We start from the raw sequence: 27,250 nt of genomic DNA, 5'->3' as shown, positions 1-27,250 counted from the left end.
CAACAGTGCAGAGGCACCCTCCATGCACCGCTGCTGCCAGCCCCTGTCTCACTCCATCCCCAGGGTGACACCAGAGTCTTCCTCTACGAGGTGACGCCCGAGCCCCCGTATTTCCTTGAGTGCAACAGCTTCACCTCCAATGAACCCCACAAGGTAAAAGGGGGGCCTGCCGGCACCGTGCTGCCCATCCCCAACCCCCCTGCCTGCGCTGCCAGACCCACAGCAGGCCCTGCTCACACCTCTGCCCCGTCAGGGCTTCGTCTTCCTGCCCAAAACGGCGTGTGAGGTGCGGGAGGTGGAGTTCGCCCGGGCGCTGCGCCTCGGGCAGAGCACCCTCGAGCCGGTGGCTTTCCACGTGCCACGCGTAAAGGTCAGTGGCGGGGACCCAGCCGTGTTTGGGGTGGTAAGGAGGTGGGGGACCCCCCCCTGAGCACCCCTTGCCCCCACAGAAGGAGTATTTCCAGGATGATATCTACCCACCGACACGCGTCTGGTGGGAGCCGGCCCTCGGCAGCAGCGCCTGGCTGGCGGGGGAGGACGGGCAGCAGCACCGCGCCAGCCTGCGCCCGGCCGACATGACGCCAGGTGTGTGCGGAGGGGCAGGGCGAGGGCCCCGGGCCCACCGGGGACGGGCACGGTGGAAGAGGGGGGCGTCAGCCGTGGGGCAAAGCCCACCTGCCCCATGGCAACACTGCTGCTCTCCCAGTGAGCGAGGCCCCGAAGGAGGCTCCGGCGCGGAAGTTCGTCCCCGCATCCGTGTACCTGGAGGAGAAGTCTGACGAGCAGAAGAAGGAGGAGGTGGGTGCTGGGGCACCCCGGGACCCCCCTGCCGCGGGGGCCGGGCTGGGGGCGATGCCCCGGGGCCCCACGGCTCTTGCCCTGCCTCCCTGCAGCTCCTGAACGCCATGGTGGCCCGGCTGGGCAACCGGGACGACCCGCTGCCCCAGGACTCCTTCGAGGGGGTGGACGAGGACGAGTGGGTAGGTGCGGGGCGGGGGGGGGGGGGGGGGGGGGGAGTACGACCCCCGGGGCCCGTCCCGTCCCGCCCCTCACACACCCCCCCCGGGCCTCCCGCAGGACTAGGCCGGACCCTAAGGAGCACGCCGGGGACCGCCGCACCCCCACCGGGCGCGGCAGGGAGGAGGAAGGCGAGGAGGAGGAGGAGGAGGAGCGGCTGGGCCTAGGGCCGTGCCCCGCAGCAGGCCGGGCGGCGGCGCTGGGCCCCGTGCCGGCGCGGGCAGGCTCCGCTATTAAAGCCGCTGCACCAGCACCCGTCTCCTGTCGTGACTCCGGGCGGGGCGGGGGGAACCGGGGACCGGAGACACACACACACACACACACACACACGGCACCGGCACCGGGGCGAGGCCGCGGCCTGGACCTCGCCCGCGCCGTGCGCATGCGCAGCGGAGCGCCGCCAAGCCACCGGCGGGCCCTTCCCGGTCGGCGCGGCCGCCAGGGGGCGCTGTTCCCGCCGGCGAGGGGACGCTCCGTCCAGCGCCGCCGCCGTCTCCGTGGCAGCCGCGACCTTCGCTCCTTGACCCCGTGACCGCCGGGGGCGGAAGCGGCGGCGGCGCCATGGTGAGAAGGGGCTGGGGGAGGCGGCGGGGCAGGGGCTGTGGGCCTGGGGCGGGGGGACAGCGCCCGGGGAAGGGGACAGGGCCCGGGCTGGGCAGGGCCCGGGGGCGGAGGGCCGGGGCCCGGGGAGGCGGAGGATGATGCTGCTGGGCAGCGCCCGGGGGGGCCCAGGAGGTGGGAGGAAGCTGGTTCGGGAGGGGGACAGGGCCTGGGGAGAGGGACGGGGAGGGGCTGGGCCGGGGAGGGGCAGGGCAGGGCAGCAGGGGACAGGGGACGGGGAGAGGTGACAGGGCCGGGGCTAGGCAGGGCCCGAGGGGAGGTGACAGGGCAAAGGACCCGGCTGGGGAGAGGGCCCGGGGTGGCTGTGACAGCAGGGTGTCCCCGCAGGCCAAGTACCTGGCGCAGATCATCCTGGTGGGGGCCCAGGTGGTCGGACGGGCCTTCATGCGGGCGCTGCGCCAGGAGTTCGCAGGTACGAGCCGAGCTGCCGCCCCTGGCCCGGGCCGCTGCTCCCCGCGCGGGGCGAGCCCGGGGTTCTGGGCACCACACGGCATCCACACCCCCTCCCCCCCTTCCCCATCGCCTTCCCCAGGGCACCCCGCTGCTCCCCGTCCCCCAGGGCTGTGCCCAGAGGGGACACTTGCCAGGCTGGTCGCAGGGTGACAGTCAGCACCCGTGTCCTGCCGCCGGCCTAATGACTGTTCGGCTCGGGCTGGGTTCCCAGCAGCCATCCCCGGGCCCGGCACTGCGCCGAGACATCCCAGCGGCCCCAAACGGCAGAGCGGGGTGGTACCCCGGGACGCAGCAGCCCCAGCCCTGCCCTGCCTGCAGCCCAGCTCACTGAGGGCACCGGCAGCAAATGGGTGCCCCCTGATTCCTGCCACCTCCCCAGCACCGGGGACCCCATCCAGCTGACCCCTGCGGGCCAGAGGCAGCGTGAGGAGGGCAGAGGAGTGAAACTGGGGTCTGAGCACCTTGGAGCCCACCAGCTTTGGTGCCCGGCCCCCTCCCGAGGCCTGGGGGTCCTCGGGGGGACCAGCGGTGGGGAGACTTACGCCCTCCATGTCTCCGGGCAGCGAGCCGAGCGGCGGCAGACGCGCGAGGGCGCTCGGAGAGGCCCCAGTCCGCTGCTGCCTCCAGGATCATTGGCATCAGCCTCCAGGAAGCTCAGCAGATCCTCAACGTCTCGAACCTCAACCCGGAGGAGATCCAGAAGGTAGAGGCTCCCTCAGAGCCGGGGAGAGACAGTGCTGGCCAGGCCCTGCCCTCCCCCGGCTCCTGCCTGGCCTGGGGGTGATGACTGGTCCCCAGAGGCAGTGAAGGTGCTGTCCTGGGCCCAGTAATCCCAGTTTGAGGTTTCCGTGCCCCAGCTGGAGGAGCGTGCTGGCAGCTCGCAGGCATTAGCAGCCTGCCGGCCTCGGCCCCAGCGTTTGCCCGGCGGTGCTGCACGGGGAAGGGGACGTGGGCTCCCCAGAGGAGCCCAGCCAGGAGCGTGGGGACCCACTGCGGGGTCAGGCAGAGCTACCTGTGTCCCCAGGGTCGCACTTGTCACCTCCAGCACCACCGTGGGGAGCAGGAGGTGGCTGGGGTTCAGGGCCGGGGAGGTGAATCTGATGGGGAGCTTCTCTTTGGCAGAACTACGACCACTTATTCAAGGTGAACGACAAGTCGGTGGGAGGCTCCTTCTACCTCCAGTCCAAGGTGAGAAAAGGGGGGGGGGGGCGCTGCACTGGCCCCCAGACTCGCCCTCGGCACCTTTCCCTGCCTGGGATTTGGGAGAGGCAGGGCCTGAGCATCGCCAGGGAGGGGCCAGCCCCATCCCTCTGTGTCACCCCATCCCCGTGTCCCACAGGTGGTGAGAGCCAAGGAGCGGCTGGACGAGGAGCTCCGCATCCAGGCTAAGGACGAGAAGGAGAAGGGGTGGAAAGCCGAGACGTGACTCCTGCCGCCCCCACGCCCCTCACCCTTAACTTATAGGTAGCCAATAAACACCGTATTGTCCAGCGCCTGGCCCGGCTGCTCTGCGCCCCGGGGGGGGGAGAGGGTACTTGGCCCCTGCGAGGGGCCAGCAGGGCTGGGGTTTGCCCTGGGGAGGAGGAGGGAGGCAGCTGGGGAAGAAGGGGTGTGCCCGGGGCACCAAGGGCTGCCAGGGCTCAAATGGCACCCGGGGAGGCTGCGGGAGCTATTTTCGTGGTGGGTTCGGGTGCTCTTGGCCCAAGTGCACAGATACCTCTGGCTCCGTCCCAGGGGAGTGCCGGGAGCTCTGTGCCATCTCCCTCCTCCTGCCGCGAGCGGGCAGCTGCGACGGCTGCTGGGTCGTGGCGAGGGGCCGTGGGGGGATGCGCTGCGGCCGTCCCCACCCGCGGTTCGTCCCGCAGACCCTGGCAGGGCTTCACCGGCACCAGGGCTGCCCAACCGGCAGCGTGGGGACCCGCCAGCGCGTCAGGCAGAGACAGCTGTGCCCCTGAGATCGTCCCCATCCCCTCCAGCACCGCGCTGTCCCCACCTCGGGCTCCTCGCGCCATCGCCACGGTCACGGTCTGAAACAGGAACTTACTTCAACTTCACTTTATTGTTTTCTTAATAAACTTCCTCTCTCCTGGAGGAATATAGTGTTATAGTCGTTAGCTTATCTCTTACTTCTGCAGTCCTTAAACGCTATGCTAACAGCGATGGAGCCCAACAGGAGGAAAATAAAAACAACCCAGAAACTACGATAGAAAGGCACTTCGAGACCGTTAAAATACTGATGTCCTGGAATGTGCAACAACAAACCGACGAAGGAGCGAGGAGATGTACACCGTACACCGGCCGGGGCGGCCTGGTCGATGGCCCGCGGCCATGCTGGGGCTGTGGCAGCACCGGGCGGCCGCCGCGCCCCGGCCCAGGAGGGTGAGGGCAGGGAGACCGGCTCCCCGCGGGGTGCGCGCGGCCGGGGGCTCCTTCCAGCGGGGAGGGGGCAGATTCGGCGACACCACCACCACCACCCCCCCGCCTTGTTTGGAGAAAGCTGTGGGCAGGGGTCCTGCCCGGCAGCAGGAGGTACGTGCGACCCCCTGCGTGTGCCAGGGGAGGTTTGGAGCTCTGCTGGCGCCAAGGCCGGGCACGCTGCCCGCTCCTGGCACGGCGGCAGCGTCCTGCCCGCCCCAACGCTGCCCTGTGGCCCAGGAGGGCTCACCGGGAAGCCTCGCCGGGGGGGGCCGGCGCGTCCCGAGGAGCAGGTGCCCCCGCCAGCCGGTGCCGTGTGGTTGGCAGCAGCCTTGCCGGCGCCTGGAGCCCTGCCGGCGCTGCCCGCAGCCCGCATGCGCTTGCGGTACATGGTTAGGTATGGACGTAGCTAAACAGGGGGGCTCTGCCCCGGCGCGGAGCCGGCGCGGCGAGCAGCACACGCGGCCGTGTGCCTTGTCACGGGAGGGCCGGGGAGGCGGCGGGGGCGACGAGGGCGGCCGCGGAGCGGGAGGGATGCCGGAGGGCACCGGGCCGGCGTGCGCCCAGCCAGCTGGGCCCGGCACGGAGGTGCCATGGCCGTGGCACTGCCTGCAGCCATGCCAGCCAGGTGGGGTTGGATGGCACGGCTGGGCACAGCTTGGGGCTGCAGGAACAGTCGGTCCCCAAGTTGTCACCTCGCTGTCCCTGCGGTGGGAGGCTGGGGGCTGCGGCCCCCCCACACACACACGCTGGCACCGGCAGCGCTGAGGCCTCGGGCAGGAAGACGCCGAGTCAGCGGCAGCAGATGAGCCCGAGCGGGGCCCTGTCGGAGCAGGGAGCTGGTCGAGAAATAAATAGCGGCGTATCCAGCTGCCCAGGCTTGGGGGGGTGCAGGGACCCCTCCCTGTACCCCCGCCTGCCCCAGGGCTGCCCCCAGTGCGGGGTCGCAGCTGGTTCCGGCCGCCGAGGGATTATTGCTTTTCTCAGAAGAGTCCGTTCTTCTTTCGTGACGGTTAAAAGCAGGAGCGAGGCCCCACCGGGGCTGGGAGGGGTCTGCGGGGGGGGGAGGAAGGGGCGATGCCCTCCCCATCCCCAGGGAGCGGGATCTGCCCACCAGGCCGGTGGCCGGCCGCGGGCATCGTCGGGCCCCTCAATTCACGGCAGCAGGTTTGAGCAGCAGGGAGCCGGGGGGGATGAGCACCCAGCCGGGGGGCAGCGCGTCGGGGCTGCCCCCCGAGCTGACACCGGCCGAGAGGTCGAGCACGGCCCCCGGCAGCAGCGCCAGGCTCTCGGGGGGTGCCCGCGGCCGCCCCGGCTCCGTCCTTTCGCACCTCTCCTTCCGACTCTCCGGCCCCTTGCCCGCCTTGGGCGGCCGCCCCTCGGCCCCGCTGCCCTTCTCCCCCTCGGCCTTGGCCCCGCCGGCCAGCAGCGACATGACGGGCAGCCCCAGCCCGGCCGCAAAGGGCGAGGGCAGCAGCGGGCTCTTGGCCAAGTTCAAGGGGCCGCCATTGAGGGGCAGGACGGGGCCCGGCAGGGCGCCCGCAGCCCCGCAGCCCAAGGCGCTGAGGTCGAGCGGTGCCGGCGCCAACGGGATGGGCAACGCCGGCAACCCCGGGGGAGCGAAGAGGGCGGCGGGGTTGGGGATCACGAGCTGCGCCCCGTTAACGTAGGGCACCTCCGCTGAACCCAGGGGTGTTTTGGGATGCGGGTGGACCTTGAGCATCTCCGGGTGCTCAGGGGAGACAAAATGGCCGTGGGCTTTGATGTGCTTGCGGAGGGAGCTGGGGTCGGTGTAGCGCTTGTGGCAGCCTGGCATCTTGCAGGAGTAGGGCTTCTCCACGTAGTGGGTGCGGGTGTGCTTGAAGCGGTCGCTGGAGTTGGAGTAACGCTTGTTGCAGCCTTCGTAGGGGCAGATGTAGGGCTTCTCGCCTGCGGGACGGCACAGCGCCGGGTCTGCTGGGGGGGCACAGCCAGCCCTGCCGCGTCCCCTGTGTGTCACCGTGTCCCCCCCCTCCCCACGAGCCTCCCCGGGGTGAGCGCGGTGGCCGGTGCTGACCTGTGTGCGAGCGGTTGTGGATTTTCAGGTTCTCCAGGCGGGAGAAGCTCTTGTTGCAGGTGGGGCAGCGATGCGGCTTCTCGTTGGTGTGCGTCCGGATGTGGATCAGCATCTTGTACCTGCCATGGTCAGGGGGCAGGGGGCTGTCAGAGGTGGGGGGTAGGCCCCCAGGGCACCTCCTTGTCCCCGCGCCCTGGCTATAGGGTGTGGGACAGTGACATCCAGCCCAGTGTGGTCATCCAACCCCCCCCAAGACCTCACACCCCATGCCGAAGGGCTGGCTGGTTGGAGACCTCCCCCTGCACAGCCCCCAGTGCTGGGCTCCTGCCTCCCCACAGCGACTCAGAGCAGCCCCCTAGGGACTCCAGAACCCCCACCCCCAGTGCCCGGAGCCCCCCGCCCCCAGCCCACCTGGCGTTGAAGCCCCTGCCGTGGCGGGCGCAGCCCTCCCAGTGGCAGCAGTACCCCGCGTCCTTCTCGGGTTTGACGTGGAAGTCGTTGACGTGGTCCACCAGGTCTTGCAGGATGTCGAAGAACTGGTTGCACTGCGGGCAGGAGGCTGGGGGTGAGGGGACCCGGCAGGGTGGGCACCGGTGGGGGGGGGGGGGGGGAAGGTGGGGGGTGGACCCCCACCAGGGCCAGCCCCTATCCCGCACACCCCCGCCCCAGCTCCCACCCGTACCCCATGCACAGCAGCACCAGCATGTGAGGAGATGGAAACAGCCCTTTGCATCACCCCACGCCCCCCAGCATCTCTGCACAGCCCCCAGCTCCCCATCACCCCCCCACCCCTCCAGCCCTAAACTGTCCCTGGTTGACCCCCCAGCCCCCCCACAAGCCCCACGGAGCTCTGCCATGGCATTCCAGCCCCACATCCCCTCCCCAGCCCCACAATGCCCATGTGCTCCCACACCCCCCTCCATCGTCACAATGCCCTTTGCAGTCTCCCAGCCCTTAATCACCATCACCAGCCCAAATAAAGCAGCTGCACAACCCCCCTCAGCCCTATATCAAACCCCCAGACCCCTACACGGTCCCCTGCTCCCCATCACCCCCACGCCAGCCCTCAGCTGTCCCCCTTTGCCCCTCCAGCCCCATATCGCCCCCCCCAAGCCCCACAGAGCTCTGCCACAACCTTCCAGCCCCAAGTCCTCTCCCCAGCCCCAAAATACCCGTGTGACCCCACACACACCCCCATCCTCACAATGCCCCTGAGTGGTCTCCCAGCCACCCAAAGCTTCCCCACAGTCCCCCCAAAGCCCCATAACCCCCAATCCCTCGGCCCCTCATCGCCCCCCCACCCCTCCCCGCTGACCTTGGACCAGCGGCAGACGAGTTGCTTGGGCAGGGGCAGCTCGGGGGGGAGGCGTTTCTCCTTGCTGGGGGGCAGGAAAGCAGCGGGGGGCAGGTGCAGGGCCCCCCCCGCCCCCAGCGGCAGGAAGAACTGGAAGGAGCTGGGCAGGCCATCGATGTAGCGCAGGGACTGGAAATCCTGGAGGAGAGGCCGGGGTGGGGGAACACGACGGGACAGTGGGGAATGGGGCCAAGATGGATGGAGACACCCAGAGACCCCAGAACCTCCCCAGAGACCCTCCACAGCCACCCAGAGACCCCACCCAGGAGCCACCCTAGGGATGCCACTGACGGGGGGGGGGGGGGACGGACGACACAGGGAGGGGGCCAGGTGGGACATTGACCCCAGGGTGTGTGTACACACGGGGATGGGGGGCTGTGTCACTGGCAGCACCGGGCACACTGCCGAGGTCAGGAGCACGGTCCCTGGCACAGTCCCCATCACTTGGGGCACCTCGGGGCGGGGGGGGGGGGACGGGACACACAACACGGCTGTACTTACGTGGGGAGTGAGGGGGCCAGGCAGGTCCCCGCTGCCCTGGCGCTCGGGGGAGAGCGAGGTGCTGCCAGCCGGAGACTCCCCACCGGAGCGGGGCGAGAGGCTGAGGTCCACCACCGGCATAGCGGGGAAGCGCCCATCCCGCGGCTCCACCAGCCTGGAGTGTGCCAGGAGGCCGGGGGACGGTGAGGCTGGCAAGGCCCGGCGACCCCCCCGGCTCCCCCCTCGGCCATCCCCGGCCGGCGGGGTGTCCGGGCATTGGGGGGCGCGGGGGCGGGGACCAAGGGGACCCCGCTTCTCCCGGGCAGCTCGCAGCTTCGAGATGCTCAGCTTGAGGTCCAGCGGCTCCTCCAGCGAATGCATGGTGCCAGGGCGGTCGCTGCGGGGGACACATGGGGGTCACCACGGGGATGGCAGGCACACCGGTGTCACCCGAAGCATTGCCCCAGCCTGGACCCATGGCGATGCCCGTCTCATCTCCGGGCCGGAGGTCGAGCGGGTGCTGGCAGCCATGGCACTGGCATGGGGACGGTGCTGTCCCTTCCGCCCATCCCGCCGCAGCCCCCTCCCGCAGCGGGCAAAGGGCAGGGCACGACACCAGAGGCCCCCCCACCAGCCCCCGCGGCCCTTCAGTGTCCCCAGCGCGTCCTCTCTGTGTCGCCAACCCTCAGGGCCGACACAGTCCCTTGGCCGATCACCAAACCTTGCCAGGGATTGCCAAATCCCCCCGGGCAACCCGTGGCCCTGGAGTTGCGGCGTCCCCCTTTTGCCCACCCTGTCTGTCGGTCTGTCCCCACAGGCCTGACCCAGCGAGGCCTTTCCCAGCGGCAGAGGAGGGCGGTGGCGGCCACCAGCCCAGCGGTGACCCGGGCAGCCGAGCCCGCTGGCCCCAGCCCCGGAGGCGGCAGAGCTTCCTCCCCCGCCGGGGCCCCTTCCCCGCCGGCCAACGCCGCTGCCTGCCGGGGCCGGGCAGGGGCTGCTGCCGCACGGCGTGGCAGGGTACGGCACGACGTGGTATGGCACAGCACGGCACAGCATGGCACGGCACCGCACGGCTACCGCCTGCAAGCGCCCCCAACTTCCCAGCACATGGTGGGGGACCCTGACCCCCCCCATGCCACCGTCCCCAGGGTGACAGCTCCGCAGTGCCAGGCCGCCCCGCATCCCACCCCCCACCCACGTCCTCCCCCCAAAACCACCACGCCCGTGGCTCGGCCGCCACGCATCCGGCAGGGGGCTGAGAACGGGCAGCTCGGTGCAGGAGTGAGCGCACGATCCCGTGTGTGTCCGTCGTCCCCCCCCAGCTGTGCCCCCCTGGCCACCCGCGTCGCCCGGGGCAGGGTGGGGGCGGCCAAGAGGCCGTGTCGAGGGGCACGGCGCACCCAGCACACGTGGCAGCGGCCCCCCCCCCCCCCCAATCCCCACCCCGCCCCGGGGGGCCGGGCCCCCGCCCAGCCCCGCCGGCGGGGCCCCCCTGAGCTGGCGGGGGTCCAGCCCGGCTCAGACGCTGAGGAATGCGGAGGAGCCGCGGGGGGCGTGGGGCCCGTCCGGCGGGGCAGGGGACACCCCCCCCGCCCACCCGCACCCCTCCACGGCAGCGGTGCCCCCATCCTGGCCCCATGGGGGGTCCCTATCCCAAGCTCCCATGGCGGGAGGAGCTGCCCCATAGAAGGCTCCCCTGCCCTGCTGGTTGGGGAAGGGAAGACACATCTCCCTGAGCCCCCTGTGGCCATGGGGCCTGCCCCATAGCACGGTCCCTCCTCGCCAGTGGGGGGTCCCTGCCTGAGCCTCCACCTCCTCCCATAGCTGTGGGGCCTGCCCTACCGCGGGGTCCCTGCCCTACAGCGGGGTCCTCACCCTGTGCCCCGCAGCAGGGAACCACCCCGTAGCGGGTCCCCTCCCTGAGCCCCCCTCACCACCACCCCCCCCCGTGGTTCTCAGGCTCCAGCCACCCGCCATCTGCCCCGCAGCGGGGTGGCACAGCGCGAGGACAAACGGGGGGCAGGACCCCACAGCCGGGATGTCAGAGCGGGACCCCCAGCCGAGGAAGAGGGACAGGGCCCTGGCAGCCCCCCAGACCGCCCTCCCCCCCCCCCCCCCCCAGAAACGGACGTCCCTCGGGGGGGAGGGGGGGGCGGTCAAGGCGTCAGGGCTGGTCCCACCGTGGTGGCCGTATCCCCCATGTCCCCAGGGTACGGCATTTGGGGGCGTCCCGGGGCGGGCGGTGCCCAGGGGCGGGGGACCGCGGGCGGCCCCGGGCGGGGCGGGTGGGAAAGGGGCCTCCAGCCGCTGACGCCAGGGCTCCCGGCGCGGCCGCGGGCGGGCGGGCGGGCGGCTGCCAAACCACGAGGCCCCGCCGCCGCCGGCGCTCCTGGGAACCGGCCCCGCTCAGGGCCCGGGCGCTGCGGGGGCCCCGCCGAGCTGGGGACGGGGACGAGCCCCGCGGTGGCTTGGCCGGGCGCCCCAGCACCTGCGGCCCCCGCACGAGGCCCCTGCCTGCTCCTGCCTGCGAGCCCCCCCCGCCCCCCCAGGCCTCTCCTGCCCGCGCCAGGCACTGCCAGCCCGGCCCTGGCCCAGCTTCCCCTCCGGCCGCCCAGCGAGCCCCCCCCTCACACCCCCCCACCCCCACCCCCCCGCCATGCCAGTTCAAACCAGTCCGGCGCGGCGCTGGGCCCAGGGGCTTCCCAGTCCGGGCGGGGGCTGCTGGGATGGAGCCCGGGCGCAGGGAGACACCCCCCCCCAAGCTCCACCAGCAGGATTGGGGTCCCCCAGGCCCCCCCATGCCACCACCCAACCAGCCGGCATGGCCGGGGGACCCGGGGTGACCCCGGTGCAGCCGGCGGGGAGCCAGGCCTCCGGGCCACCCTGCTGTTGGCATGGCCGGGGTGTCGCGTCCCCCCGCTCGGCCCCAGCTGCTGCACAAAACCCGGGCACGGGGGGGGGCTGCGGGGCAGAGACTGCCCGGCGACACGGTGGGCTCGGGGATGGCGGCGGCAAGGGATGCCAACGCCAGGCCCGCGCCGCCCCGAGAGGGGATGGTGACCCCGGGGCTCGGCGAGCCGGGAGCGGTGCCAGTGCTGCGGGCAGGCAGGCAGGGCTCAGCCCCCCCCGCCGCGGCGGCACGGCGCTGCCGGCACTTGGCAGGGCTGGCAGCGGCAGGCTGGCACCACCGCGAAGGTCGGGCAGCCCTGGGAGCCCCCCGTGACGGGGCGGCGCGGGGGGGGGGGGGTTGGCAGGATCCGGCCCTGCTGCTCAGGTCTGCACTGCCGCCGCTGCTGCCCAGGTCATTGTCCCCTCGGCCGCTGGCAGGACATGGGCCACCGCGGCACCCGCTGTCCCTTCTTGTCGCGCTGCGGACGGTGCTGGCACTGCCACTCCTCACTGGAGCCCACGGGTGTCCGACAGGGGCCACATCCTGCTGGTGGCTCCAGCTCATCACCGTCCCCGTGGTACCCACTGCCCCACACCGCCTGGGCCGATGGCAGCCTCCAAAAGGCGTCCCTAGGAGTGGCCGTCACTCCGGTCCCCAAGCCAAGACCAGTGCTATGGTTGCCCCTTCCCGGGCACATGGCGGCCGTGGGGACCCCGGCAGAGGGCCGAGACCAGCCTCGTCCCCGGGGAGCCGCCCCAAGGCGGTGGCACCAGCAGCACGCACCCTGCCACCTCTGCCTGGGGACACGGCCGGACCACGCAGGGACAGGAGCGGGGCTGGTCCCCCCGGTCACCCACCGATCAGACCCTCGGGTGCGGCAGCAGCGCGGGGCTGGGCTGGGGAGACGTGGGGACCCCGGGTGAGGGGGACGTGGTCACAGCAGGGTGATACAAAGGCGTGGGGAAGGGGAGGAGGCCACTTGCAGAGGGGTTTCTCCATGCGAGGCAGGAGACGAGCCCCTGCAGCAGTGCCTGGGGACACAGGGGACAATTTGTGACAGCCCTTGGCGCCTCAGGGAGGGGGTCACCCCAGCCGGGCCCCCAAAACCGCCCCGTGCCAGCACAGCCTGGGCTTGGCCACCCTGCACCTCAGCCCCACGAGCCCCCCCCCCCCCCCCCCCCCCGTGATGGGGACCGGGGGTGGCCGCTGGCTGACGGCTGACGGGCGGTGGCACCGCTGGCGTGGGGGCTGCCCTGCGGCCCCCGGCCAAAGCCACCCCTTCTCCCTGCCCGCACGGTGGGGACCTCGGCGGGTCCCCGGAGGTGGCCGCAGCCCGGCAGAGCCACCCAGCACGTCCCCGCAGCAGCCCCCGCCCCACGGCCAAGGTCAGGACACCCGCCCTTCGGGCGGGGGGACAGCGGGTGACGGCCACCCCCCCGGCACCCGCTGGGCAGCGCGGGGGGCCCCTCTCTGCACATCCCCGCCACCCACCCTGTGTCCCCCCGCGCTCCCCCCGCCTCCTCTCTCACCACCACCCCCCCCCCCCCCCCCAGCCGTGCCCTGGGGCTGCAGCGGGGCCACGTCCCCCGTGTCGTGTGTGCCCCCCTCCCCAGCCCGCTCCCCACGGCGGGGGGGCTGCAGGTGCCGAGCCAAAGGACCCCCCCGCACCCCGCACCCCCCCGGGGAAGCCTCCCGGAGCTTCCCGCGGGGCGGGGAAGGGGCTTCCCGGTGAGGGGAACTGTGTGTGTATGTCCCCCCCGCGGTGGCAGCATCCTCCTCTTCCTCCATCCCCCCCCCCCCGCGCTGCGGGCGCGGCGGCGCGACAAAGCGCCGGTCCCCGGTGCGCGATCGTACCTGCGGCGGGGGCTCAGCGCCGGCGGCGGGCGGGGAGCGGGGCGGGGAGCGGGGCTTGGCGGAGCGGGCCCCCCCGCTGCCGGGCCGCCGGGCCGCTCCGCCACATCTGCAGGGGCTGGGGGCGGGGGCGGCGGCGGGGCTCTGCCCCCCCCTCCCCGGTCCCCCGGGCGGCGGCGGCGGCGGAGGGCGGCGGCGGGGCGGGGGCTCTGCCCGCCGTGATTTATGGCCGCCCCGCACCGACCGGCCCGGCCCCGGCTGCGGGCGGGAGCTGGGCGGGGGCCGGGGCCGGCCCCTCCCCGCCGCGGGGGGCACCGGGGGGCACGGGGGGGGGGGGGCGCCACCCGAGGGGGGGAGCCCCGCCCCGTGGGGGGGGACACGCACGGACACGCGGGGACACCCGCCCCCCCCGCGCAAGGTCACCCCGGCGCTGCGGCAGAGCCAAGCCCCCCCCCCCCCCCCGGGTGTGTCCGTGTCCCCCCCCCTCGGGGACGTGGCGGGGGCGGGGGGGGGACCCCCTGCGGCGGCGCAGGAAGCGGGGGGCGGCACCCACCAGAGCGGGCTCCCCCCTCTTCCCCCCGCACCGGAGCCGCTCGGGGACGGCGGGGTGGGGGGTCACACCGGGATGGGGGGGGGATCCCCCTCCCCGCAGGAGCGGCGCCGCCCGCCCGCCGCGTGACGTCACAGAGCGCGGCTGGCGTCACGCCTGGCGGGGGCCTCCGCATGACGTCACCCCCGGGGGGGGTTGTCCCGGGGCGCCGGGGCCGCGGCTCCTTCCGGCGGCAGGATGTGGCGGGGCCGGCCCGGATGCTGCAGCCCTCACCGGGGGGGGGGGGGGACTCCCTCCCCGGGGCCAGCGGGGGGGGGGGGGCCACTGGCCCACGCGGGTGGCCGGGGGCACGCCCCACCCGCGTCTTTGTTGCGGGGGGGCGGGGGGTGCAGCTGGCGTGTCCCCAACAGCCCTGACACAAAGGGGGGGGGACACGGTGGGGGCAGCACTGTCCCACGCGGGTGGCACACCCCACCCGCGGGTTTTTTTGAGCGGAGGGGGAGCCGCTGTGTCCCCAGCAGTGACCTCCTCCTCCTCCTCGCTGGCCCGGTGGCTGTAGAGCAGCTGCCACCACTTTTTCATCCTTTATTCCCTTTTTTGAGTTATTTTTGGCAGGGGGGCTGAACCGCAATATCTCTGCCCCCCCCCCGAAAAAAAAATGGACATCGGCTGAGCTGTTTCTTGGGGGAGTGGGCTTCGATGTCACCCATGGCGGTGGTGGCCCTGGTGGGGAGTGGGACACGCGGCAATGACAGGGTGTCTCAGTGCCCCCGGCCTGGCTTCCCTTCGGGCCAATGTCACCCCGCTCCCCCCCCCCGCCCCCAAAGCCCTCCCAGTGGGGGGCACCGCCCCCCCCCGGGGACACCCCCATCACCAGCTGCACGCAGGCAGGAGGCTAGCGTTTTGGGGACCCCTCCGGCTGCTTGGCCAGGTGTGGGGTGCTCTGGGGGTGGTGGGGGGTGATGAGGGGTGGCAGTGGAGGGTGGGGGGCCCTTCATTCGCCCCCGCAGCTCCAGATCAGCTGCACGTGGAGCAGCCGGATGATGCCGTGGCCTGGCCGGATCCCTGCCAGAGTGCTCGGGGGGACACAGCGGGGGGACACGGGTGTCTCCGTGCCGTGGGGGGACGCTGGAGTGCTGGGAGGGGGCACAGCGGGGGGAGCACACGGGTGTCCCTGCACTGTGGGGGGACGCCGCAGCCCCCAGCACGAGGCCTCCCGCAGAGGGACAGGCAGGGGGCCCACCGGGACAGGGACAGGCAGGGACCAGGCAGAACCTGTCCTGCCAGCTCCTCTGTGGGGCTGGGCTGGGGGGCTCGGGGGTGTGGGGGGGGTGGGGGGGATAGGCCCACCCTGCTCTGCAGGGCTGGGTCCTGCCCACCCGGGGTGCCAGGCCAGCACAGAGACCCCCGTGCCCTTGGTGGCTTGCCGTGTCCCCACCCTGGCTGGCCCTGGCCCCGCGCAGGCAGTGCGAGGGGGTGGGGGCAGGATCGCCTGACACCCTCCCCCCTCAGGGCCTGGGTGGTCCCCGAGGTCCCGCATGGCTCCTGCCATCCCCGTGCCCCCCTGCTAGCCCCCCACGGCCAGCCCCATGCCCCCCTGCAAGCTCCATGGCCCCTGCCAGCCCTGTGCCCTCCTGCCAGACCCCTATGGCTCCCCTGCCAGCCCTCAGACCCCCCTGCAAGCCCCCAAAGCCCCCCACCACCCATGGGACCCCTGTCATCCCCAAACCCCTGAGCTCCAAGGCTGCTGTGAGCCCCTGGACCCTGCCAGCCCCCAGCCTCCCCATCAGCCCCCAAAGCCCCCCCAACAGTCCCCGGCCCCTGCCAGTCCCAAGAGACCCCCCCCCCACCAGCCCCCCAGAGTCCCCCTGCCAGCCACATCAGCCCTGTCACCCCCAAACCCCTGAGCCCCACGGCAGCCCCAAGGCTGCTGTGAGCTCCCTGCCCCTACCAGCCCCCTCAAACTTCTTGTAACCTGCCCCCCCCCCCCGCCACTGGCAGCCCCCTGAGCCTCCCCAACAGCCCCTGTCCCCTGCCCCACGAGCACCCCCATAGGGCAGATCCAGGCTCTCTGTGTCATGCCGTGGGGCAGAGCCATGGGGCAGAGGAGGGGGTGCAGCGCCCCGAGTTGGGGGGGGGGGGGGGGAGTGGGGGCTGCTGAGCCCTGCTGGGGGCAGGGACCGGATGGGATGGGCTGGGGTGGGATGGGCCGGGGACAGGATGGGATAGGATAGGCTGTGATGGGAATAGGGCAGGATAGGATGGGATAGAGTGGGATGGGATGGGATGGGATGGGATGGACACAGGGCAGGATAGGATGGGATAGAGTAGGATGAGGTGGGGTGGGATGGGATGGACACAGGGCAGGATAGGATGGGTTAGAGTGGGATGGGGTGGTATGGGATGGGATGGACACAGGGCAGGATAGGATGGGGACAGGACAGGATGGGATGGGACAGGATCAGGTGAGACTGGACAGGGTGAAACAGGATAGGATGGGGACAAGACAGGTCAGGATAGGATGGGATGGCAAATAGGACAGGGTGGGATGGGGATAGGGCAGGATGAGGTGGGACAGGATGGGGATAAGGCAGGATAGGATGGGACGGGATCAGGTGACAATAGACAGAGTGGAACAGGATGGGATGGGGATAGGACAGAATGGGATGGGGACAAGACAGGTCAGGATGGGATAAGATGGGATAGGATGGGATGGGTATGGAGTGGGATGGGCTAGGGAGAAGACAGGGCAGGATAGGATGGGATAGGATAGGGTAGGATAGGATAGGGACAGGGCTGGATGGGGTGGGGGTCAGGACAGAATGGGCTAGGACGGGGTAGGATAGGATGGGATAGGATAGGACAGGGCTAGGGCAGGATGGGATGGGATGAGGTGGGATGGGGACAGGTCAGGGTGGAGTAGGACAGGACACGGGCAGGATGGAACGGGGATAGGTCAGGATAGGATAGGATAGGGTAGGGTAGAATGGACCAGGATGTGGGAGGATAGGGCTAGGGCAGGATGGGATGAGGTGGATGGGGACCAGGCAGGATGGGGTAGGACAAGGCTAGAGTAGGACAAGGCTAGGGCAGGCTGGGATGGGATAGGATAGGATGGGGTGGGATGGGGTAGGATAGGATGGGTTAGGGTAGGATGGGGTGGGATGGGGTAGGGTAGGATGGGATGAGGTGGGATGGGGAACAAGCAGGGTGGGGTAGGACAGGGATAGGGCAGGACAGGGCTAGAGCAGGATGGGATGGGATAGGGACAGGGCAGGCTGGGGGTAGGGCTAGGGCAAGCTGGGATGGGGTAGGGTACGACGGGGTGGGATAGGGTAGGATGGAGTGGGATGGGATAGGGTAGGATGGGATGAGGTGGGATGGGGACCAAGCAGGGTGGGGTAGGACAGGGATAGGGTAGGACAGGGATAGGGCAGGCTGGGATGGGATGGGATAGGGTAGGATGGGGTGAGATGGGATAGGGTAGGATGGGATGAGGTGGCGTGGGGACCAGGCAGGATGGAGTAGGACAGGGATGGGGTAGGACAGGGCTAGTGTAGGACGGGGCTAGGGCAGGATGGGATGGAATGGGATGAGGACAGGGCAGGATGGGATAGGGCTAGGGCAGGCTGGGGTGGGATAGGGTAGGACGGGATTGGGATAGGGTAGGACGGGGCAAGACAGCGCTAGGGCAGGCTGGGACAGGATGCGGTGGGACGGGGACCGGGCAGGATGGGACGGGGGACAGGGCAGGTGGGGACAGGGCGGGACGGGAGAGCCCCCCACGCCCCGCGGGGGCCGGTGCCGGGTGGCTGCCGCCGCTCCCTCCCCCGCCCGCGCCGTCCTTTGTTTACATGGGCCGGTGGCTGGCGGAGGCGGCGCCGCCGGGGGCGGGCGGGCGGGCGGGGGGAGGCGGCGGCGGGCGGGCGGGAGCCGCCGCGCTCGCACCAGCTGTTTCCCGCCTTGAGCCGCAGGCAGAGGCCGCCGGAGCCGGAGCCGTGAGCCGGAGCCGGGCCCGGCCGCCCTCCGCCCCCGCCGCCCCGGCATGGAGTACTTCATGGTGCCGGCGCAGAAGGTGCCCTCGCTGCAGCACTTCAGGAAATCCGAGAAGGAGGTCATCGGCGGGCTCTGCAGGTGGGGGCGCGGGGGGGACGGGGGCACCCCGGCGCTGGGGGGAAAGCAAAAAAAAAAAAAAAAAAAAAGAAAAAAAATTGCATTTCCAGGGTTTTGTTGGTTTTTTTTGTTTTTTTTTTTTTTTGGGGGGGGGGGTGGTGGTGGTAGTGGTGTGTGTGTGCGAATGGATGGCGGGAGGCGAGGGGGGGGGAAGCGCAGCGCGGCGGCCGCAGCCCCACCGCCCGCACGTGGTCCCGGCCGCGCACATGGGGCCGGGCGGCCACGCGTGGCCGGGAGCGGGGAGGCGCCGCCCGCCCGCTCGCCCCCCCCCGCCCCCCCGGGCCCTGCTGCCCCATGGGGGGTGTGGGTGGGTTTTGGGAGGGAGGGGGGGGTGTTGAAAGGAGCGGGGGGGGGTCCATCGGGGCGTGCGTGGGGGGGCTGGTGGGGGTGTGTGTTTACTGCCGGGCCTGGCCGTGACTCTGCAGCCCTCCCGGAGGAGGCGGGTCGTGGCCGGGGCTGCCGGGACATGTAGTGCGGGGAGGCGGCGGCACAAAGCCCGGGGACACGGCGCGGGGGGGAGCCCCGGCGGATCGAGGGACACCCCCACCCCGCCCCCCGCTCCCCGCCACCGGCCGGGGATGGGGCTGGAGCCGCGGGGCTGCTCCGCGCCGGCGGGGCCTGGCGGGGAGGCGGCGGGCGGGCGGGCCCCCGCCACGCGTGTGGGGGGGGGGGGGGCGGCACAGGCCCCTCGGGGCCACGCGGGGCGGCCCTGGGCGCTGCGGGACCCCTGGGGGTGGCACCGAATTCCCCAGCTCCGGGCCCTGCCCCGCTGTGGGGCGGCCCTAAGCGGCCGGGCCCTGCCGCGCGTCGGGGGGCGGCCCGGGCCCCGGGGGGCCCGTGGAGCAGCCCTGGCTCGCCGAGTCCCCGTGGGGCAGCTCGGGACCCAGCCCCGCCGTGGGGCAGCCCTCGGCAGCCAGGGCCCGTTTACACGTGTGTGGGGCGGCCCGGGGCCCTGTGGGGCAGCCGCGGCCCCTCCGGGCCCAGCCCGGCTGGGGGGCAGCGCTGCGCCACGGGGGCCCTGTGGCTCTGGGCCACCTCTCCCCCCTGCCCCACAGGCTCACCTGGGGTGGGGGGCTGCATCCCGGTGATGCTTGGGGGGGGGGTGCCCGCACCTGAGGCCTCCGAGGGGTGCAGCTGTGGGGCAGGGACATGGGGTGGCTTCGCTGGGGTCCCCCACGTTAGTCACTGCGGGTGGCTGTGGCCCGGCGTGGGCCTTTGGCCTGTGTGGGAGGGCAACCGCCTGGGGCAGGGAAATGCAGCCATCTCGCCCAGGACTGGGGGGCTGTGCGGCCCCACATCTGCCCCCAGTGTGGGGCAGAGTTCTGGGGGAGCTTTGCTGCCTTTCTACCACCCTGAGCTCCGGGACGCCCTGCCTGGAGCTCTAGGAGCTCAGGGATGCCCTGCCTGTGAGCTGGGGGACGCCCTGCCTGTAAGCTCCAGGAGCTCGAGGGTGTCCTGCCTGCGAGCTCAGGGGTGCCCTGCCTGCAAGCTCTGGGTGCTGGGGGACACCCTGCCTGTGAATGTGGGTGTATCCTGCCTGCTCGGAGACAGCCTGCCAGCAACCTCAGGGGCAGCCTGCCTGCCGGCATAGAGAGCTTGGGGATGCCCTTCGTGCAAGCGTGGGGACGTTCTGCTTGCAAGCTCAGGGCCACCCTGCATGTGACCTCAAGGAACTTGAGGACACCGTGCCTGCAAGCTTGGGGACACCCTGCCTGCACGGCCATGCCTCCCCTGCCCACCGGGCAAACCGCAGCACTAGTTGCAGGCAGTGGCAGACATGAGCAGGCAGAGTGGGGCATCTGCCAGGGGCCTGCCAAGCCCCCAGCCTCCTTGCCAGGCAGAAGTGGCATGGCAGTGGTGGCAGTGGCCAGCTCTGGCACCCCCTTGGTTTTGTTTCCCTTGAGGTCCAGGCAAGTGTGACATCCCTGCTGGGCTGTGCTACTGAGGCAGGAATGACCAAATTCTATTTGCCTGACCCAAACCCCATGGTACCAGCACCGGGCTGGGGACACCCCGCAGGCTTCTCTTCTGTGCCAGGGCTCCAGTGGGTGCCACCCGCTCCCCCTGTCTCTGTCCAGCCCCATCCCTGGCGGTGCTGAGTGCCAGGCCAGCTTCTGAATCTGTAGTTCTTTTTCTCCTTTTCGTATTTCACTGTCACTTCTCAGGTCTCTTCCCAGGAAGAGCAGCTGGGGCAGGTTGCAGGAGGTCTGCCGGCGAGGAAGCAGGCTCTTCCTACTTCCCCGGTATTTAAGAAACCGCTTCCGTGCTGCCCAGTTCTGGGCCTCTCCGTCCCGTTCCCCTTGCGTGGTCTGACATCCCAGACCAGCACTCTGGCCACCTCCCCGGCCCCCCAAGGCATCACTGCAGCAAGGCAGGGGACAGACCCTGCCCATACGAAGAAACAAGTTCCCTGAGACCTGCTGGGATTTGGCATGTTTTGGGGATGACTTTGGGGCTGGTTTTCAGCAGGAGCAGGGAGGCAGGTGATGGTCACCACTGGGTGGGAGCCCTGTGCCACGATCCCACCACAGGCAGCTCTTGGTCCGTGGGGCAGACCTCCAGGCACCCATCCCCGCTCTGCACCCCCCCAGGACACCCATTGGGAGCTGCACAGGAGGGATCCAGTGCAGCGGGCGCTCAGCACCTGCCGCCAGCCTGCATTGGGATGCTGCCTTGGCAGCTGGGGACAAATGTCTTCCCATCCCCTTGGGCTGAGCTGGGGTCCTTCCCCGTCCCTCCAGGATGAGCTGGCGTCTTTCCCCGTCCCCGCGTATCTCGGAGGAGTTGTGGGTGCACTCCCCAGTCACAACAGGCGATGGGTGGTTGGGAGCCTCTGGGCACTGGCTGGGCACACGGTGCTGCGAGCAGGGCTTGGCTTTGCCGCGTGGACTCCCAAACCTCCATGGTTCCTCCACGAGCTCTCCAGGACAGCAGGGAGGGCAGGATGCTGGGCTTTGCTTTCCAGACCGATGTTGGCAAGGCTCTGGGTGGGATAATCCCGACTGCCTGTCCCAGAGCCACTGGGCACCTGGGCGGGAGGCTGAAGCCCGTCTTATCTTGCCCCGCACTGGCAGCCCGGCATTTGTGTTTAGTCTTCGGTGCCTCGCAGCAACCCTGGCGCCACTGGCCTGACTTTCAGCCGGTGGGTGCTGGGTGCTTGCGTGCACCCTGGAGAGAGCCACTGCCGCCAGCAGTGGGGGGGCGAAACAGCCGGTGGCGTGGCAGGGGCTGCCAGTTGCATTGGTTTGGCGTAATGGCCAGCTATTGCCCTGGCACTTGGTTTATTAATTGCTGCTGCTGGCTACTGCCCGGCAGGCTTGCCATCCCCGTGATCCAAACTCGCCGAGATTTGGTCGCCCTGCTCCCTGGGCTGTCTCGGAAAAGAAGCGGGGTGTGGGTGAAGAAGCTGGACCCCCACAGCAGCAGTCTTTGCTTGGGGGGCCAGTGCCCTGGCCCACAGGTGTTGGCCTTGGCCAGCCAGAGCCCTCCCTGCCGCCAGCCTCGCTGACTGCCGGCGGCGTCACCGGCTCTGGGAGGCATTTCCCGGCCCATCTGCAGGGCAAGGGGCGAGGAGGCGGCGGCAGGAAGCAGGCAGGAGCTGCGGCTTGGGGTGGGACGGGGGCTTCTCTGCTGGGAGCTGTCATCTGGAAGCCATCAGCGGGGTGGGAGGGAGGGAGCCGCCTTCCCGGGGCCACACACGCCGGCCAGCCTCGTGGGGACCAGGCCGTCCCGCAGCCTCCCTTGCCCGCCTGGGGGTCCCCGCTGTGCCCTGCCTTCCCCTCAGCTCCCCTCACCCAGGCTTGGCGCTGGCATTGGGCAGCCTGTGACCAAGCCAGGGGGCTGCAGCGGGGCCACCGTTTGGGTAATGCATCCCCTGGAGCTTTGGATATGGGGCTGGAGAAACCCACCCACCCTCTTTTGTGCTCACCGCAGCCGTTGTCCCCTCCGTGTTTCCTGACCCTTTGGTGGCTTGGCATCGTCATTGCAAAGTGAGGGGGTACCCGGTGGGGGCCAGCTGGCTATAGGGGTGCAGCCCCCTCCTCCCTAACCCCTGTGCCTCTTTCACAGCTTAGCTAACATCCCGTTGACTCCGGAGACCCAGCGGGACCAGGAGCGGCGGATACGCAGGGAAATCGCCAACAGCAACGAGAGACGGCGGATGCAGAGCATCAATGCTGGCTTCCAGTCTCTGAAAACCCTCATCCCACACACGGACGGAGAGAAGCTCAGCAAGGTGAGCGGGACATCACCAGGGCCATGGCGATGCCGGGTGCAGACGCTGGTCCTACACGTGGATGTTTTTGGCGTTGCTTGTCAAGGCAGGACAGGGCTGTAAGAGTAATTGGGGTGTTTGCATATGTTAATTCAGCGATGGAGATCTCTCCTGGGGAGGTTTCCTCGGTGGAAGTGGGTGTGCATCACAAACCTGGTGTCCCAGCATGGGCTGGGTGCATCTGACAGCACCCAGCGCCCCGAGAGCAGGGTGCTGTGTGCCTGGGTGACGAGGTGGCCCCGCTGTGGAGAGGAGTGGGGCGAGGAGGCAGCGCTCAGCAGCCAATTGGGTTCCTGAGACAGGTGAACTGGGGGTTCACCGTGCTGGAAATCCCAGGGGAGACCGGGGGGTGAAACAGACCTTGGGTGGAGATGTCAGGGCTGGGCAAGGAGTGGTGCTGCTGCCTCCTGGGTGAGGAGGGAGCTCGGCAGGAGGGGGGCTTGGGAGGACGTCGGAGCCTCTCCTACCTCAGCGTGCCCCTCCTGGCTCTCCTGCAGGCGGCCATCCTCCAGCAGACGGCCGAGTACATCTTCTCCCTGGAGCAGGAGAAGACTCGGCTACTGCAGCAGAACACCCAGCTCAAGCGGTTCATCCAGGTAGTGCCCACCTGCACGCCCCAGGGATGGGACAGGATGGGACAGTCCTGGCTGGCCAGGGAGGGGACGTCATCACTGTTTTTGGGGTCAGGGCTAGACCCTCTGCCCTGATAAGCCAGGGAATGGAGATGTTTCGCACCCTCCCGGCAGGGCAGGGGAGCCCTCTTCAACCTGGCATCCCTTATCTGGCAGGGAGAGAAGAGCTGGGGTCCCATTTTCCATTTGGGGTATCAGGGTGCAGCCCAGTGGTAGCTCCGGCTCTGGGGTGGCCCGGTTGAGCTGTCCTGGGTGTCACAGTGTGAGAAGTGGGTTTGCACAAGTCTTGGGGGCGGGGTGGGGTGGGGTGGGGGTGAGGGTGGGCACACGCAGGGTGCAGAAGCCCGCCTGTCCCCAGGTGTTGACCCCACATGCTGCCCACGTCCCTGGGGAGACCCTTACCTGCAGGGACCTGTGTTTGAGGGGTGGCTGAGCGGGTGGCATCAACCAGATGTGCTCTGGATGGTGGGGAGAGCATCGGAGCTGGTCCCTGTCCCTTGACACCCCATCCCCGCGGCAGGAGTTCAGCGGCTCCTCCCCAAAACGGCGACGGGCGGAGGATAAAGACGAGGGGATCGGCTCCCCGGACATCTGGGAGGACGAGAAGGCCGAGGATCTGCGGCGGGAGATGATCGAGCTCCGGCAGCAGCTGGACAAGGAGCGCTCGGTCCGCATGATGCTGGAGGAGCAGGTGAGGCCACGCGGGGCCCGATCCGTCTGCGGCGCTGAGCGGCACTGCACTGGCTGGGCCCGGGGTGGGCTCGCCCTCTAGCGGGCTGTGCCGCAGCTGTGCCGGAGCCCCCCGGGACACCGGCACGGTGTAACGGGTCGTCTGCTCTGGCCACCTCCCCTCCACACTTGGCCACGGGTTCCCTGGTTCTGCAGTGTCCACCCCACGGAGAGGGACAGCCCACGGCTGGGGATCGGGGGGTGCCATGCCAAGAGCAGGCCGGGCTCCCCACCGACATCAGGTCTCTCTCTGCCGGCAGGTTCGCTCCCTGGAGGCCCACATGTACCCCGAGAAGCTGAAGGTGATCGCTCAGCAAGTGCAGCTCCAGCAGCAGCAGGAGCAGGTGAGGTTGCTGCACCAGGAGAAGCTAGAGCGCGAGCAGCAGATCCGAACCCAGGTGAGTGCGCGGGTGCTGTCCCAGCCCACCCTGGCCGTAGCCCACCCGTGGGGACACCCCGGCAGCCTCCCACCCCCCCAAGCGGTGCAGTCGGGCGGTGAAATACAGGGGGCCGGGGCGGTTCAGCGGTGTTGGCACCTCCCGTGGGCTAGCTGGGTTGGAGAGCGATGTCCCAGCAAAGCTCTCGCCCTCGGGGAATTGGGAAAGGGTTGGCTCACAGCCCTGCCCAGCGCTCGGGGGAGCTGCACTTACGGGAGCCCCGTGTTTCAGGGAGGGATCTTGGCTTGGACCAAGCTGCGGTGGCTTCCAAGTGGCCCCGTTCCCCATTGCAGAGGGCTCTGTATGGGGAAGGTCTTTTTGGCAGGCAGGGGTTCAGCTCGGTGCTAGCGAGCCCGCAGCTTTCCAAGGCTGTGCCGAGCAGTGCTGGATGCAGCCGCCCCCACCTTGCCCTCGCACGGTGCCATGTCCCTGCCCACTGGCCTCTTCCCACTGGGCACCGGTGGAGAGCAGCTCCCACTCCGGTGAGCTGTGGTCCTGCTCCAGCTCCCACCCAGCACGTCTCCTCGCCCTTGGGCGATGAACAGGCATCTGTCCTGTCCGTGGGTGATGCCAACAGTCACGCCGGCACCACCGCCAGCTGTTGATGCAGGTCACGCTCCCCGTGCCAGAGCGGGTGATTTACAGTAGCTTGGAGGTGGCCCCCATCTCTGGGGATTCACCTCTCACGGGGTGACTCCCTCAGAGTTTTGGGGACCCCCAAACCGCTCCCTGCCACCTACCAGGCTGGGAAAGGGGAGTGGGCGAGCTGGCAGGCGGCGCTGCCAGGCAGACAGGGCAGGACTGTGGGGACGGGAGCCTTCAGCCTTTTTCCCCAGCACAGTCGGATTTGCCGACAGTGGGGGGAGCCTTACGCCAGCCTGATGCAGCGAAGAGGTGAATGCAGTGCTGGCACCCGGTCCTTGCTTGCTGCCGCCCTCAAGCTCAGCCCGGGGGCTCGCCAGCCTGGGGAGCTTCAAAGGGAGGGAGAAAAAACAGCTTCCTCCCTCCTTTGGCTTCTGCGGAGCTGCATCCCCGCAGGATCCCTGCCAGCCGCCTCCTGGGGAAGTTCAGCCTATTTTTAGGTGAACTCTCCTTAGCCTCCTGCTAGGGTGGATCTTCCGATCTGTTGTTTTAATGAGGATCTCTGAGGGGTGCGGTGGGTTCCCAGCTGCTCAGGGGTGATGGGAGAGCTGGCACGTGCCTCTCCTGGCTTAAAAGGTGAAATCTTTGCCCTTTTGGGATACGGGCAATCCTTCATGTTCTGCTCTGCCGGAGCTGAGGTGACAGCAGCTTGCAGCTGGCATCCTCTCACGTCTGGCTGGGACAGGTGAACTGGAGCAGCCGAGCCGCTGCTTCAGCTTTTGCGGGCTCTTGAAGGAGTTTGGGCTCTGCAAACAAGCGTGATGCTCTCCCCATCGCCGCCATGCCCAGGTCCCTGCTGACCGGGTGGGTTTTCGCTTCTCTCCCCAGCTCCTGCCATCACACGCTCCCCCAGCGCCCACCCACCACCCCACCGTGATCGTTCCAGCACCGCCTCCCTCCCATCACGTCACCGTGGTCACCATGGGCCCGTCCTCGGTTATCAACACGGTCTCCACGTCCCGGCAAAACCTGGACACCATTGTTCAGGTAAGGAGGGGACTGGGGAGAGCCACAGCGGGGCGGGGTGGGGGTGCTTTGGGGAGTCCCTAACCCCCCTGGGCGCATCAGAGTGGGGGAGATGACGTCCTGACGGCGCTGGGTTGCCCTCGGCAGGCGATCCAACACATTGAGGGGACGCAGGAGAAGCAGCTGCAGGAAGAGGAGCAGAGACGCGCCGTCATCGTGACGCCGGCGCGCGCCTGCCCCGAGCCCTCCGCCTCCGACACCGCCTCCGACACCGAGGGCAACGACAGTGACTCCATGGACCAGAGCAAAGAAGAGCCCTCGGGGGATGGGGAGCTGCCCTGACACCCCCTGGGCCGGCAGCCGGGGAGGGGAGCCAGGGCTGGGCAGGGAGGGGGGGGAAACGTCAGAGAATATGCTGAAATTTTTAAAAAATACAACGCGATTTGGGTCTCTTTTATGACCTTTTTCCAATACTGTAAAGCAGAGCGCTAGAAGCAGGCAAAGGTCACCCTTCAGCTCCCCGGGGGGCGGCTCGGGGGGGGGGAGGGGGTGGGTGGGGGGCTCAGGACACAGCGGGACGGTGGCGGGGGGGGTGTTAGGGGTGGGAGGGTTGCAGCCTCCCCCAACCTGTTTTATCAGCGCCCCCCTCTGCCAACCCACGGGGAACCCTGCCAAGCTGGCAGCAGCCCCAGTGTTCCCGATGGTGTTCCCTTGGGACAGGGCCTTCGGTTGGGATCTTAATTTGTTTCTTTCCTCCTCTTTTGTGTTTGTTTTTTTTTTGTTTATTTTTTTTAATTAAATGTTCGTTTTTAAGCAGGGGGGAGATGCTAAGTGACACGGCAGCAAAGGTGGGACAGGGACCCCTGGCTTCAGGGTACAACCAGCCCCGCCACGGCTCCTGCATCCCATGTGGGGCAGGGAAAACCCCTTTGGAGAGTAAAAATATCCTGGAATTATGCCACCGGAGCACAGGCAGGAGGGCTGGCACATGCCACCCCCCACCCCCCCGGCGTTTCCAATGCTCACCTCCTCGGCATGGGGATGGTGGTTTGGGGGCTGATTTTACACCCCGTCCTTGTCCCCATCCCAGTCCCATCCCTCCTTTAAGCACTTAATCCGGTTCGCGGGGTCCGTCAGCTCCCAAGAGCTTTTCTATTTTGTGATTGTGTGTCGCTTGGGTCTGTTGTGGTGGGCAGGGGGAGTGTGTCCCCATTTTGTATGTGTCCCCCCCCTTGCCCCCGCCACCCCCCACCCGGCTGTAGGGTTTTAGGCCAGTTGTGTGTAGAGCCTTGGTGGTATTTGGTAGGTTCCCCCCCCCCAGCCGCAGCTGTTTCTCGGTTCCTTTCCCTTTTTTTTTTTTTTTTTTTTTTTGTATTTTTTTTTTACGATTTTCAGGTCTTTGTGTTGATTGAGAAGCTATTCTATTTTGTTAAGAAAGTGGAAAAAAAAAAAAGAGGCTCGTGCCTTTGTAAAGAAACAAAATAAAGTTTGTACTTGGTTTTTTAGAAGCTTGGTCCCGGCGTTAATGTTTGTGGGTGAGATGGGGACAGGGAGGGATCCGGCCCCTGGGGGACACTGGTCCTGGTGGGGAGGGCAGGGGAGTGCTGCCTGCGTGGGGAATGGCAGGCAGGAGGCAAAGGCAGAAGGATGCCGGCCCTGGCGAGGTTTCCTGCTGAGCGGCCGGGCTATATTTAAAGTCTCAGCCCTGCCA

At 69.2% G+C, this 27,250-nt stretch overlaps 4 protein-coding genes across 5 annotated transcripts in view; 3 read left to right on the top strand and 1 right to left on the bottom strand.

Annotated features, from left to right (window-relative positions):
- CORO7 (coronin 7) overlaps positions 1 to 1,541 on the top strand; it is a 38,339-nt gene extending 36,798 nt beyond the window's left edge. Inside the window, exons 23-29 of the mRNA XM_086472834.1 lie at positions 64 to 153; positions 254 to 370; positions 450 to 585; positions 707 to 798; positions 894 to 976; positions 1,078 to 1,283; positions 1,408 to 1,541. Coding sequence (XP_086328960.1) covers positions 64 to 153; positions 254 to 370; positions 450 to 585; positions 707 to 798; positions 894 to 976; positions 1,078 to 1,283; positions 1,408 to 1,541 — 858 coding nt within the window. The remainder of the gene's footprint in view (positions 1 to 63; positions 154 to 253; positions 371 to 449; positions 586 to 706; positions 799 to 893; positions 977 to 1,077; positions 1,284 to 1,407) is intronic.
- Positions 1,542 to 1,564: 23 nt separating this feature from the next.
- Positions 1,565 to 3,579, top strand: PAM16 (presequence translocase associated motor 16). Its single transcript, XM_086472874.1, has 5 exons — positions 1,565 to 1,581; positions 1,966 to 2,050; positions 2,655 to 2,794; positions 3,214 to 3,279; positions 3,431 to 3,579. Exons 1-5 carry the CDS (start codon positions 1,579 to 1,581, stop codon positions 3,515 to 3,517), a joined length of 381 nt encoding a protein of 126 aa, XP_086329000.1. The 5' UTR covers positions 1,565 to 1,578; the 3' UTR covers positions 3,518 to 3,579.
- Positions 3,580 to 5,656: 2,077 nt separating this feature from the next.
- On the bottom strand, positions 5,657 to 8,777 carry GLIS2 (GLIS family zinc finger 2). 2 transcript variants are annotated; one of them, XM_086473140.1, is made up of 5 exons: positions 8,406 to 8,777; positions 7,878 to 8,054; positions 6,974 to 7,107; positions 6,563 to 6,681; positions 5,657 to 6,435 (listed from the first exon to the last, which is right to left on the bottom strand). In XM_086473140.1, exons 1-5 carry the CDS (start codon positions 8,775 to 8,777, stop codon positions 5,657 to 5,659), a joined length of 1,581 nt encoding a protein of 526 aa, XP_086329266.1. The 2 variants fall into 2 exon arrangements, with proteins under 2 accessions (XP_086329266.1, XP_086329267.1); XM_086473141.1 differs by having other exon boundaries at positions 8,418 to 8,777.
- An 8,955-nt stretch (positions 8,778 to 17,732) lies between these two features.
- Positions 17,733 to 25,881, top strand: TFAP4 (transcription factor AP-4). Its single transcript, XM_086473171.1, has 7 exons — positions 17,733 to 17,821; positions 21,929 to 22,094; positions 22,631 to 22,729; positions 23,286 to 23,456; positions 23,755 to 23,892; positions 25,402 to 25,560; positions 25,687 to 25,881. The coding sequence occupies exons 1-7, from the start codon at positions 17,733 to 17,735 to the stop codon at positions 25,879 to 25,881; spliced, it is 1,017 nt and encodes a 338-aa protein (XP_086329297.1).
- Positions 25,882 to 27,250: the final 1,369 nt, after the last annotated feature.

The sequence above is a fragment of the Leptosomus discolor genome, chromosome 14 (assembly GCF_034619465.1).
Source record: "Leptosomus discolor isolate bLepDis1 chromosome 14, bLepDis1.hap2, whole genome shotgun sequence".
Lineage (NCBI taxonomy): Eukaryota > Metazoa > Chordata > Aves > Leptosomiformes > Leptosomidae > Leptosomus > Leptosomus discolor.
Note: the sequence above shows the minus strand (reverse complement) of the source record. Positions and strands in the feature narration are given on the sequence as shown.